The sequence below is a fragment of the Anopheles gambiae genome, chromosome 2, assembly GCF_943734735.2.
Source record: "Anopheles gambiae chromosome 2, idAnoGambNW_F1_1, whole genome shotgun sequence".
Taxonomy (NCBI): domain Eukaryota; kingdom Metazoa; phylum Arthropoda; class Insecta; order Diptera; family Culicidae; genus Anopheles; species Anopheles gambiae.
Window position 1 is genome coordinate 107,973,731 of NC_064601.1, and position 13,993 is coordinate 107,987,723.

Here is a 13,993-nt window from a genome sequence, read left to right on the forward strand (position 1 = left end):
TGCATCAACGAAAATGTCCCTGAAGATTGAGTATAAAGCACCATCTCTGCTACTGGGTATTCATCAGTTCATCTTCAGATTTCTTCTTGTAAACATCCCTGCTACTTCAAAACAATCATAATGTTCAAGGTACGTTTTGTGCAAGGTTTGTGTTCTGGTAATGTATTCATTTTTTTTCTATCATAAGGTACTTGCCCTCATTGCCTGCTTGGCCGTGGTCGCCTCGGCCCAATACTACGGATCCGCATACGAGCACAAGGAACATCACGATCACCCGAAGTACAAGTTCGAGTATGGCGTGAAGGATCCCCACACCGGTGACCACAAGACCCAGTGGGAAGTGCGCGATGGCGATGTCGTCAAGGGACAGTACACGCTGCATGAGGCCGACGGAACCGAGCGCGTGGTTGACTACAAGTCGGACGGTCACAATGGTTTTGAAGCCAACGTGAAGAACGTTGGTCATGCTCATCACCCGCAGGTGTACGGAGGACATTCTTCCCACGGACATCACGACTACGGCCATGGATCGGGATCCAGCTACACGAATCTGGACAAACATTATTAAATCCTGGAAATTCGAAATTCAATTGTTGGAAATTGTTACAAAAATATAAAGCACTTTGAAAAGCACACTTATGTTTTAATTGTTCACCGGTTTGTTTCCTCCGATCGAATATGTAAAGCGGTTCTAGATAAACTTCGCATGTAACATTAAATACTCATCCGGAGCTAGATTGTTCAAAATGCGAGCTTTTGACATAAGGGAGGTACGCTTTAGCGTATCATACAGCACTGATAGCATTAGCTCAACTTATGATGTCATTTTTTTACCTAGCTCTACATGATGTGTAAATCTTTCTTATCCCATCAATAATTTTAATCTATTCTAATGGTAAACTCCTCTTTCTTCTCCATGTTGACTAGCATGTTCACATGACGCGTAAAACACAATTGTGTAGTTAAGGAAGCGTCTATTTATTATACAAAAAAAATTTCACTAATAATGGGTTGCCATTACAGCAATGATAAAACTCAGATATATAAACGGAATTAAGTTTCATTGCTTTATTACAATATGTACAAATTCAAATACAAATTGCTAAATTTTTATACAATCTAACAAATACTTAAATAAAACATTGAACGGACAACGTATTTCAAACATGGGATTTACAGTGGCAAACGCCACAGTAATAAAAAAAAAACCATTTGAATCATAACTAATAACATAACTGGATGAAACAAACATGCATATTTGGAATGTCCCGGTACTTCAATTAATCGGTAGGTACAAACAACCTACCATAAGTATTTGGTTAGTCTATTATGCGCGATTTGTGGAAAATCAGGAAAAGGTAGGTAAAAACAGTGAATGTATGAATTTTGCTAAATACGTTTTACAAACTTATAACGAAAAACCGAAATTTGGGTCGTACCATAACTATGTATACACTTCGATTCTTTTTTATTGTACTTACTAATGCATTTAAACCGGTCTCGTGTTACAGTCGTCAACTTGTACGACTTAACAACATGCCCGTCATGGGTTCCACCCCCAAATGGACCGTTCCGCCATACGTAGGATTGACTAACCTGCAATAGGGAGTAATCCAAAAGTCATGGAAAGCCAAACCCACAAGTGGTACCGGCAGACCTTTACCGACAACGGTTGTTGAGCCAAAAGAAGAAGAATGCAGTTGAAAATCGTCCAAAAAACATATTTGAAACAGGTTCTTCAGAAATACATTTTTGACAAATTTTTTAAAGAATTTTTATATCTTGTTTTAAGATGTTTTGAGTTTTACAAGGTCAATTATCAAAATGTAATTTTGCGCTCTGCAATGGGATGGGATCCGAAGCCCCCCGAGGGATAATACTGGCTCTCCCATCCAATGGCGATCCAGGTGGGAGGTGAGTATCCCAGGAAACTGGGTGCCTGGATGTACGGGGAAGGGAGGCAACTCGACGCTAAACAAAACGGTCACGTGGGTGCGGGGCCAGTCACCCAGTCTCATGTAATGTTTTTTGGACAATCCTGTTGGTTTCAAGATCAAGATGTTGTTTAAGTCAACGTGACTTTTTATTTCACCTGCATTATATAATGAATGCGTATGCATTCAACTGTTCTATTCAGTATTCCTCTTGCAAATTGAATTTGTAAAATTTGTATCACAATCATATTAAGCAGTATTCTGAAGGTAAAATAACACATTCTATTAGTAGTGCTTATCGACGTTGACGTAGCTGGCTCCCGAGTATCCGTGGTGGACATGATGATCCGGCACATGCACTGGGGCGTAAGCTGGGGCATGATGGACTGGAGCATGCACTGGAGCATGGACCGGATGGCTCGGGTGGTGAGCGTGTCCGACCTTCTTGACATCAGCCTCGAATCCGTTGTGACCGTCCGACTTGTAGTCAACCACGCGCTCGGTACCGTCGGCCTCGTGCAGCGTGTACTGTCCCTTGACGACATCACCATCGCGCACTTCCCACTGGGTCTTGTGGTCACCGGTGTGGGGATCCTTCACGCCATACTCGAACTTATACTTGGGATGATCGTGGTAATCCTTGTGCTCGGGCACTCCATGGTACTGGGCCGAGGCGACGATAGCCAGACAGGCAATGAGGGCAAGGATCTGAAAAAGGACCAAATGTGCTTAGTTGAGCCCGTTAAGCCACTGAAGGATCGGTAGATTCGTACCTTGAACATTATGAATGGTTTGAGGTAGTTGAGATGTGTTTACAAGAAGAAATCTGAAGATGAACTGATGAATATTCAGTAGCTGAGATGATGCTTTATACCTGACACACTGCGAAGTTTTTCTTTTGTGCTTGTTCTCTTCAACGCATATTTCACAAATCATCGCAATTATTTCGCTTTTCACAACATTCAAACAAACGGGCAGCTAGAGGAAAATAAGAAAACCTTTTTGGCGAAGCTGTTTTACAAACGCTGAGATTTTCCGAAAATGAAATATTTTTATTTAAAGATTATGGTTGTCTGATTGAAAATCTAGCAGTTGGTAGTAGAGCACAGCTTTTTATAGTATAGGACATAGCTTTTGTATAATTATTGTTGTATTGAAACGATTTTCAATGTATTAGTCAGTTACAAGGGCTATCGAAACATGCATTCACTTTTTGACAAATGATAACAAAATCCTTCAATATCATTTCTGGGGTCTGATTATTTTAACAGATTTTATCTTAATCCACTTTTGATACTTTCTTCATTGTTCTTTCGAAGCGGATTGCGGATTTGCTTGCAATGAAAAATAAATGTTTCATAAGACCATTTAAATGAGCAGCTTTGTAATAAAGTTACCATCAAATAAGCCAGTACCATCAATCCATCAATTTATCATCATCAATACAAAGTTCGCATTGATTGTTTTATTTGCTTAATGTAGATATTCGTAAGTATAAAGAACTATATTATGGATTTATTAAAATGCACATTCCTATATCGATCTATTTGTCAACGCAAGATAAGATTGTTGTACATTTAATGGTTATAATGAATGCAATATCAAATAAGTGGAACCAATCCTATACGTGATTTTTTTAAATGAAAAAATAGAAATTGATTGAGAAACAACAACCAGACAATAAATAACTTCTTAATGACATTTTGCCATGAAAGATTAATCAAAAGTTCTTTATTCTTCGTACGTGTTTGATTCAATAATCATTGAAACAATTCAAACGTTTCACGTAATTTGAGGCATCAATTTTTCAATCATCTGCTGCGATGGGCTGGTCACGTTAAACAAATCAAATCGCACTACCTCGCTCGTAAGTTCCTTTAAAGCTAATCACAAGTTCAGAGGCCTAAGTTGATTGAGTACGATATCTAAAAGGCGTGCACCATTGAGACCGAGATAATAGATTATCTGATGAAGGAACGAGACCCATAACCGTCAAAATATCTTATATGTAACGAAAGAATCATAAAAGTTACCAAAGATACTCAAATCTTGCAACAGCAATAATGTAAATATTTATCGATTACATTAGTCCAACAATTATTCATAACAAATCATCCGAAATGATGTTCAAATAAAATTAACAATTGTTAAGGTTTGCATGTTCATTCTGCGTTGCTTTTTGTTTATTAAATCACATTTTGGTTTGGTTCGTTTGCGTTCCGATGGTAATCACTTAGTAGTGCTTATCGACGTTGACGTAGCTGGCGCCCGAGTATCCGTGGTGGAGATGATGCTCCGGCACATGCACTGGGGCGTGAGTTGGGGCATGATGGACTGGAGCATGCACTGGAGCATGGACCGGATGGCTCGGGTGGTGAGCGTGTCCGACCTTCTTGACATCAGCCTCGAATCCGTTGTGACCGTCCGACTTGTAGTCAACCACGCGCTCGGTACCATCGGCCTCGTGCAGCGTGTACTGTCCCTTGACGACATCACCATCGCGCACTTCCCACTGGGTCTTGTGGTCACCGGTGTGGGGATCCTTCACGCCATACTCGAACTTGTACTTGGGATGATCATGGTAATCCTTGTGCTCAGGAACTCCATGGTACTGGGCCGAGGCGACGATAGCCAGACAGGCAATAAGGGCGAGGATCTGAAAAAGGACCAAATATGCTGAGTTGAGCTCGTTAAGCTACCAAAGGATCGGTAGATTCGTACCTTGAACATTATGAATGGTTTGAGGTAGTTGAGATGTGTTTACAAGAAGAAATCTGAAGATGAACTGATGAATTTCTTGTTGCTGAAGAGCAAATTTATACCCCTTTCACATGGTTGTTTTGAAAGACATTCCATGAAGTTACACCCATGGACAATTATTTCGCATTTTCTCATTCTTGTAGTTTCGTTGAATTTGTGAGTTTATTGTAATGATCTGTTTCTTAAGGTATACGTGTGGGTGGAACCACAATTAAAGCATTAGCTGAGTTATAATGTTGAAAGATCGTGGCACGCAGTGGATAATGGGCATATTCGCTGGCTTCTATAAGCCTAGACACTAAACGATTCTAAGACCATCGTATGAAATAGAAGAGAGACTATTCTTGTTTGAAAAAAAAACAGGACCGTGACTGGCAACAATTATGACGATATCCAACGAATTGTTTGCATTGATAATGGAATCTAGTTTCGGGTATCGGCATCCAAGCAATAATTGATGGAGATGCATTCACTCGTTTCAATCGATTGCGCGCATCAAGCAGCGCAATAATTTCTTTCATTTCGCATACAAACAACAATTTGATGCTTTTTATGATAATGTCCATGAGAAACAGGTATAAAACTGCTCTTCAGCTACAAGAAATTCATCAGTTCATCTTCAGATTTCTTCTTGTAAACACATCTCAACTACCTCAAACCATTCATAATGTTCAAGGTACGAATCTACCGATCCTTTGGTAGCTTAATGAGTTCAATTAAGCGCATTTGGTCCTTTTCCAGATCCTCGCCCTTATTGCCTGTCTGGCTATCGTCGCCTCGGCCCAGTACCATGGAGTGCCTGAGCACAAGGATTACCACGATCATCCCAAGTATAAGTTCGAGTATGGTGTGAAGGATCCCCACACCGGTGACCACAAGACCCAGTGGGAAGTGCGTGATGGCGATGTCGTCAAGGGACAGTACACGCTGCACGAGGCCGACGGTACCGAGCGCGTGGTTGACTACAAGTCGGACGGTCACAACGGATTCGAGGCTGATGTCAAGAAGGTCGGACACGCTCACCACCCGAGCCATCCGGTCCATGCTCCAGTGCATGCTCCAGTCCATCATGCCCCAACTCACGCCCCAGTGCATGTGCCGGATCATCATGTCCACCACGGATACTCGGGCGCCAGCTACGTCAACGTCGATAAGCACTATTAAATGAACAACAGGAAATACTCAATAAACAGCAATTTGTAAATTCAAATGTTTTGTGAAGTAAACTAAATGATGAAAATTAACCGATGGAACTTCAATCAACAAATTACTGAACGTTCATCACTTGGCCAAAAGACAATAGATTCTCAAAGCTGTGAGTATAATGTTTTGCTATTATTCATACACATAATTTCTTGTTTATGCTTATCAATTGCTCTTTATGGTTGTGATTGTTTAAAATTAACATTTTTTTATGTCAGATCTCGTCATGGTAATCTAATAATTTAGATTTTTGTTTTAATGAAACAAATAGAAATTTCTTCCGCTCTAGAATTAATATTGCTTCTATTTTTTTTTTTTTTTTGCATAGTCACCTTCCTGGTCGTGCTGGCTTATACAGGTATTCTTCTAATCGTGTTTGGTATAACGAACAACGCGGTCATTCCAGCCGGAAGGTGTGTCCTTTCTACAAAAGAACGTTCTATACGGGGCTTGAACCCATGACAGGCATATTGTTAGGTCGTGCAAATTGATAACTGTTCCACAGGTCCGCCTTATAGGCCTCGGAATCTTGTTAGTACCGCTCAGCTGATTACTCGGTCATTGCAACGTTAAGACGGGTTGAGTTTCATTTCCGTCCAGCCTTCTAGTAGCTGGCGCATCTATCCGATTAACCAAATTGACAACACAAATAACAATAATACTTGTTAAAAATGTTATATGGAAGGGCTAAAATAATACCATTACTAGGTAAAATTTTGAGGCAATATTCTAAACAACCGACGTAAAGAATAGCTTTTGGGTATTTGAAGGTGTTTCAAAGTATGCATATTTGTATAATTCCAACTTTGACTTGATAGAAAAACTTATTTTTGTAATTATTTCGACCCTGTAAAGTAGAATCCAAACAGAAACTAATTTAAAAACAATTTCAAATTCAAAATCATCATTTTATTCTTTTTTTTTTTCATTCGTTCATCCAGCATGTTTTTCGGCATCAGGTACTTTAGATTTAGTAATGTTTGTCCAGATTCGTGTAGCTGGATCCCGATCCATGGCCGTAGTCGTGATGTCCGTGGGAAGAATGTCCTCCGTACACCTGCGGGTGATGAGCATGACCAACGTTCTTCACGTTGGCTTCGAAACCATTGTGACCGTCCGACTTGTAGTCAACCACGCGCTCGGTTCCGTCGGCCTCATGCAGCGTGTACTGTCCCTTGACGACATCGCCATCGCGCACTTCCCACTGGGTCTTGTGGTCACCGGTGTGGGGATCCTTCACGCCATACTCGAACTTGTACTTCGGGTGATCGTGATGTTCCTTGTGCTCGTATGCGGATCCGTAGTACTGGGCCGAGGCGACCACGGCCAAGCAGGCAATGAGAGCAAGTACCTAATATTATTACAAAGAAATAATTTATTGAATTAAATATGGGACTCTGAGCCATTGAACTTCAAAACTACATACCTTAAACATTTTGAACGTGAGGTGAAGTGTATGTTCAACGAATGCTAACAGAAACTGAACTGATGACTCTGTGAACGCCAAAGAGCTTCTTTATACCTGATTGCCAGGGTCATCCAATATAAAATTGAAAATCATAATGTTTGTCTTAAAGAATGGGTGTTATACACAAGAATACAATTTCTTTTACACCTTCCAATGAACACCTTGGACAAACAATAAGTGTGCGACAGTATGTGGTATGTGGGTGTGTGGCCAATTTACATTCACCTTACCCTCGCAAGGAGGTCATCTTTCGGCATCACACACATGAGCAAACCGATGCACCATTTCAAAATTGCCCAAATCTACCCACCCAGACGGTAGAATGACATTATCCATGCTGCAAGAAATGGCAGCGTGGAGGTTTCCAATTTTCCAATGATCATTTGCTTGCACCCACATCACATCAGTTCAGAAGGCTCCGTGCCCTCGGTGGGTGGGTAGTGGAGGTGTCAAACGGCTCATGGCTCTCGGTCCCATAATTCTACCCATGTCAGCTCGGGCTGTCAGATCAAAATGGATCACAAAATAATTGCTCCCCGTGCACATTACTGATTGAATTTAATGGCATTATGTGCAATCGACGTGAATGCCGCACGGTGACTGTGTGCGGGCAATAGAAATGCTTGCGGGGACACGGATGGTTACAGTGCGATGGTTGAGCAGTGAAAACAAACTGGCAAAGAACATAACACGGCAGCCAGTGCGGGCTGTGCATACATTTCCCACAGGGCATCTCTTTCGCGCAAAGCACTGCACTGTACGTAGCCGAGGCGGACCGAAAACTTCGCAGAAACTCCGGGTACACCCCCTTAGTGTTGTGGTGTGTGAGTGTGTGTGCTTTTTTTTCTTTCGATGCGTGTGGAGAAAATCTGGGCCATGCTTGGCCTCCGCTGACCAGCCGGAGCTGTCATCGTGTACCAGAAGCAGCAACAACCCGATCGCATGTTCACTCGGACCATCCTCCTTCGGTGTGGGCCGCAACCGTTTGACGTACCGGTGCTCAAACCATACCCCTTCTACCGATAGCACCACACTGCACTGATGTTATAACAATCGAGTTATGCTGCACATACGTTTCGGGGTGGCTTTGGTTTCGCGCTAGCTCGCTTGAAGCTTCCCCATTTTGAACACGAAAGCCCCGGTTTGGAGTAGAGGGAAGGCGAGTCGTCACCCGGCATATAAATAGGCAGGCGCGTGCTGCAGAAAGGTATCAGTTTCACATCAGCCTTCACATCGTCAACATTCAAAGCAGCAAATTAGCAGCAAAAATGTTCAAAGTAAGTTTGCACAATCCGAACAGCACTGTTCTACATCTGCAGGCCCTTCTGGACTGTTCCCGAATCTATTTACTCATATCGATCCCTATCCTTGTTGCAGATCATCGCTCTCGTTGCCTGTCTGGCTGTGGTTGCTTCCGCCCAGTACTACGGAGGAGAACACGGTCTCAGCGGATACGCTCATCATCACGAGGAGCCCAAGGACTACTACGCGTACCCGAAGTACAAGTTCGAGTACGGTGTGAAGGATCCCCACACCGGTGACCACAAGAGCCAGTGGGAAGTGCGTGATGGCGATGTCGTCAAGGGACAGTACTCGCTGCATGAGGCTGACGGTACCGAGCGCGTCGTCGAGTACAAGTCGGACAAGCACAGCGGTTTCGAAGCCGTCGTGAAGAAGGTCGGCCATGCCCATCACCCGCAGGTGTACGGTGGACACCACTACTAGGAACCTTTACTGCCGTGCTCCTTCGTTCTACGAAGGAGGTTTAGTCCAAATGTCCTGTCCGCTGCATCTGGCCTACGTTAGAGCTGGAGCATTTTTTCCTAACCCCGAATGTGATATCTAAACTGAGCTCAACTCAAACCTCAACAAGCCTAAAAAACACCCAGAAATAAAGTACTGAAACTATTGAATATGATTGTTTCCATTTACTTCAAAATATGCAATATTAAAGCCAGACTCACAAAGTAAGTTAAACAACTTAAAATTTCAAAAAAAGCATGGTCCATAATGGAAAGTATGTTTTAATACACAGACTGTATATTAAAACAAACTATAAGAAAACCTATTTATGCTGCTTACTTAGTTCGTTCCTTCATAGATTATCATAGATTCATAGAACTCATTTTCACTTCCATCATATTTCTGAAGTGTTAAAAATAATCACAATGCTTCTGAAGCGTTTGATGTCGTATACTGCAGTCTTTTTCCGAGTTACGCAATGCGAGTCACGCAAATTCGACCTACGCAAATATTAAATTTTGACAGTTCATGTATCCTATCGGTACGATTTCTTCCTACAATTGTCAAATGCAACATAAAATTACTTTTGTCTAAAAATTTAAAATCGTCAGAAAGTCAAAACTAACGTAATTATCTACACAAATTGTATGAAATAAGTAATCAGTTGCATAAAAATACTAGATTTTATCAACATATCCATTTACCAACTATAGTTTGACTGAAAGCGTGATATTTGATATACATGAAAGTTACGCAAATATCTCAGGAACGCGTATTATTCCCATAACTCAAGGAATTTCTGTTCTTTTTGATATCAGCAGCAGCAACATACAGACATTTGTCAAATTTCAAAAACGGTTATTGAAAACATCAACTTATGCAAACTATCGTACTCGTCAGTTCAGCGTCAAAATAACTAGGTCGATGTGTGGCTTGAACCAAAGGCGTATATGTATAAATCCATATGATTTAACGACTGCACCATTCGACCGGCTCGGTTTAAATTCCTTTTTTATGTTAATCCTTAATCCAGCATTTTAAAAATCCCGCTAGTTGACCATTTTTTCACAACTTCTGATAATGATTGCCTTTAAAGAACAAACAGTATGTTTTACCTTCATTAGAGTACTTATTAAGTCATGTATTATGCTTATGGCATAATATTTATCCTGTCGCTACGTAAATATGTGCTCTTTTTACGAGGCATGAGCACACTACTTATATGTTCTTTAGTCGTGCAAATTGACGACTGTGCTACCCCCTGTGTAAATTAATTGTGGACTCATGGATTGTTTTAATGCATCCCCATGATTGAATTTTCTGCTACATCTTGTACCCTCTCAACGTTATATCATAGAATGACAAACATTAACTCAAGTCAACGTACAACACACCTCCGTTTGCAAATTGAACTGGAAGAAACGTTCGATCCAATATTCATGCCGTCTTTCTTAGCCTCGAGCACAAATCCAAGTACGCTATCGATCGTCAACACATGCAAAGCTCATAACCGACAGGGAATCGTAAACAAAACAACAACATAAAAATCATAACACTTCTTCTCATTTGCTAGGAATGCATGTGTCAAGAGTGAGATTGCTTACATAAAAGCTAACAACACACACACACACGCTCACCTCCATGCAGTTACGTTGGCTCACCAAAAGTGTTTTTTCCCCATTTAAACTTCTACAAGTGCTGTCAACGGCATCCAGAAGCTTTCACAGTAGAGGTATCTTTGCGGACAAGTAATGCAAGAGAAACATGGAAACACATATTCCATAAACAAATGCGTTTTAGGTAAAATACTTTGAAATCAATCCGATGAACTTTGAAAGTCATACAGATATTAAGATATCAATTTAAAACATATTTCGCAAAAGAAAAGCTAAGTGCCTAACATTGATTCCCTCTCTCGGTCGTGCTTGAGGGAAAATTCATCTCAAGGTTACGAAAAAGTAAAGCGAATGTAACACGCACACAACCGAAGAAGCGGGTTAGTGGATTGTTGGTCACTATTTAAGCCAAGCGGAACACCGATAGAGGCACAGTAGCACGTTAACCGTATCCAACGCAGCAAGTGATCGAAAGAAAAACCAAAGCGAAATAAAATGATGAAGATCACGATCGCCGCCCTCGCCCTGCTGGCCGTCGCCGTTGCTGCTTACGAGCATGAGGACTATCATTCGCATCCCAGCTACAAGTTCGAGTATGGAGTAAAGGATCCTCACACCGGAGACCACAAGAGCCAGTGGGAACATCGGGATGGAGATGTCGTCAAGGGACAGTACACTCTGGATGAAGCCGACGGAACCAAGCGAGTGGTTGAGTACTCGTCCGATAAGCACAACGGCTTCCAGGCTCACGTCAAGCGAGTGGGTCATGCTGACCATCCGGCCGTCTATGGACACCATGAGGCTGGACACTCGTACAGCCATGGACACGGCCATGGACATGGCAGCAGCTACGCCAACGGCAACCTGTACCAGCATCATCATTGATAGCTATCTGTGATAGTTCCGTTTCAGTTCCTGTAAATACGAATGAATAAAGTTACCTTTTCAGTTATAAATTTGCGTATTTTGTTTGCTACAATCAATCTACATTTTATAGGAACACTTAGACATTTTCATCATAAACTTTCTTTGGTTTGATAGTCTGTGCTTTCTTTACCCAAGCGATATCGGAAATGTATATTTTTGCAGCGCATTATAAATATTGTTTTTGGTATAGAATAATTTACCAATTATAGTTTACTTCACTTTTGTTTGACTAAGGATTCATAAATGATTACCATCATGAATGAAAATGATGCCGAGTAATATTTCAATTGTTTCTCAAATATGATTGCTGACAGGCCTTAAAATCGGTTTTGCCACTTATGTTTAAATTGCCTTTTATGTAAGAAAAATTTTTAATGACTTTTCTAATGACTGCCATAACTGCCACTAGTTTATATTTTTTATAGAATCAGAGAAGCAATAAAAAGAACTCAATAAATCTGTATTCTTAAATCGAAACCTGATTTCTAAAAATCATTCATTAAGCAAACTAATGATCAATTTTTAAATAAAAAAAACCAAATCGCTATGATGACAATAAACTGATATATTCTTTATTTGAAAAATATCTTCCACTACGTGTGATTTTTATATTACACGGAGTGCGAATAGTTAGAGAAAAATAAATACTGGTGAAACTTATATTGGTATCGCTAGGCTGGATGACTTCATTATGTATTGGAACCAAACAAACAAAATACTAGCAAAACGGCAGGTCCATTCCTTCAAAATACCATAATGAATCAATTTGCATAACTAAAACAACTTCGTATTCAATATTTATGCATGAATTGAAATATTACACACTCATTAAAAGTACTTCTATTCAAATCGTTCCTGCTCCAGGAAAACAAATAAACAATATGTACGAATACACTATTCAAAAATAAATCAACATCTTATCACGCTTAATATGTTGTTCAAATGTATTTTATTCATGATTTATATATAATTAAACAAACATAACTGAACCATCTTTGAACACAATGATTGTCAGGTAATTTTAAACAAATTTGTCAGTCTAGTAATAGGAATCATTTTATATGTGTGGGAGTTTAACGCTCCCATCGCATCCATTTACCTCATTGAGCGTAGTTTTTTTAACACTAACTTCAACAATTAAACACAACAATCGTTAGTAATTTCAAAAGATCTATGTCTGCATTATATGTTCTTGCAGATGAGCTTTAATTTAAATGTTATTTAGCGAATCAAACAAACAAAACTACCCAAGGTAGACTTTGTCAAACAAATTCATTTTACAAATTTATTGCAAACGATCCCAAAAACACAATCCAAGAATTTCCATACAGCCTTGCAAGGTCATGCAATAACTTACCAAACATAAACAAACGAAAGGAAACCACACATTCATGCATAAACTCGCTTCGCTTCGTATTTAAGCCCTCATACCCAACTCAAACGCCATCAGTCCACCACCAGCCACAGCTCGTTCAACATCCAACCAATCCACAAACCAAAGAAACCTTCCCAACATGATGAAGATCACGATCGCCGCCCTCGCCCTGCTGGCCGTAGCCGTTGCTGCTTACGAACATGAGGACTATCATTCGCATCCCAGCTACAAGTTCGAGTATGGCGTAAAGGATCCTCACACCGGAGACCACAAGAGCCAGTGGGAACATCGGGATGGAGATGTCGTCAAGGGAGCATACACTCTGGATGAAGCCGACGGAACCAAGCGAGTGGTTGAGTACTCGTCCGATAAGCACAACGGCTTCCAGGCTCACGTCAAGCGAGTGGGTCATGCTGACCATCCGGCCGTCTATGGACACCATGAGGCTGGACACTCGTACAGCCATGGACACGGTCATGGACATGGCAGCAGCTACGCCAACGGCAACCTGTACCAGCATCATCACTAAGCAACATTTGTGGTAGCTCGGAATTTGTTCCTGTGATTTAAAGACGAATAAAATTGAGGCTGATAACTTGATTATACTCAACAAATCTCTGTTGTTTCACTTTGCATGACCATTCGAATTTATGCTTATTGTTTTCGTTAATATATCTGATGTATCTGGTATGGCAATTGTATCGATGAAACAACTTTTTACTTTTCTTTCATCGTACATTTCCTTCTGTTTATTAACTTTCCACAATTTGGTGTGTTGTGATCGAACTCGCGCTGATCACGCGGGCCTTTGACCACCGCTTGAGGAAGTTCAGTCTTTTTGTGACATAGATCAAACTTATGCGAAACATTTTAAAGAGTGAACTGGTTGAAACCGGCGATTTGATCATGCATGCTGTTGAATTGAGAAGATGAATATATTTGTAGGATGCGTATGCTGACAGTCCGA

At 40.8% G+C, this 13,993-nt stretch overlaps 5 protein-coding genes across 5 annotated transcripts; 3 read left to right on the plus strand and 2 right to left on the minus strand.

Moving 5' to 3' along the window:
* Positions 1-50: 50 nt before the first annotated feature.
* Positions 51-5,992, plus strand: LOC4576767 (uncharacterized). The gene is made up of 4 exons (XM_001237145.2): positions 51-129; positions 188-566; positions 2,224-2,666; positions 5,436-5,992. The coding sequence occupies exons 1-4, from the start codon at positions 121-123 to the stop codon at positions 5,856-5,858; spliced, it is 1,254 nt and encodes a 417-aa protein (XP_001237146.2). The 5' UTR covers positions 51-120; the 3' UTR covers positions 5,859-5,992.
* Positions 2,055-4,735, minus strand: LOC1270224 (cuticle protein 19). Its single transcript, XM_308903.5, has 4 exons — positions 4,656-4,735; positions 4,282-4,590; positions 2,589-2,642; positions 2,055-2,540 (listed from the first exon to the last, which is right to left on the minus strand). Exons 1-4 carry the CDS (start codon positions 4,662-4,664, stop codon positions 2,220-2,222), a joined length of 693 nt encoding a protein of 230 aa, XP_308903.5. The 5' UTR covers positions 4,665-4,735; the 3' UTR covers positions 2,055-2,219.
* A 792-nt stretch (positions 5,993-6,784) lies between the features above and the next one.
* On the minus strand, positions 6,785-7,430 carry LOC5667288 (cuticle protein 19). Its single transcript, XM_001688080.2, has 2 exons — positions 7,324-7,430; positions 6,785-7,248 (listed from the first exon to the last, which is right to left on the minus strand). Exons 1-2 carry the CDS (start codon positions 7,330-7,332, stop codon positions 6,868-6,870), a joined length of 390 nt encoding a protein of 129 aa, XP_001688132.1. The 5' UTR covers positions 7,333-7,430; the 3' UTR covers positions 6,785-6,867.
* Positions 7,431-8,531: 1,101 nt separating this feature from the next.
* On the plus strand, positions 8,532-11,680 carry LOC5667289 (histidine-rich glycoprotein). Its single transcript, XM_001688079.2, has 3 exons — positions 8,532-8,642; positions 8,743-9,084; positions 11,193-11,680. Exons 1-3 carry the CDS (start codon positions 8,634-8,636, stop codon positions 11,607-11,609), a joined length of 768 nt encoding a protein of 255 aa, XP_001688131.2. The 5' UTR covers positions 8,532-8,633; the 3' UTR covers positions 11,610-11,680.
* A 1,422-nt stretch (positions 11,681-13,102) lies between these two features.
* On the plus strand, positions 13,103-13,640 carry LOC5667280 (cuticle protein 19). The gene has a single exon (XM_001688077.2). It carries the CDS (start codon positions 13,166-13,168, stop codon positions 13,553-13,555), a length of 390 nt encoding a protein of 129 aa, XP_001688129.2. The 5' UTR covers positions 13,103-13,165; the 3' UTR covers positions 13,556-13,640.
* Positions 13,641-13,993: the final 353 nt, after the last annotated feature.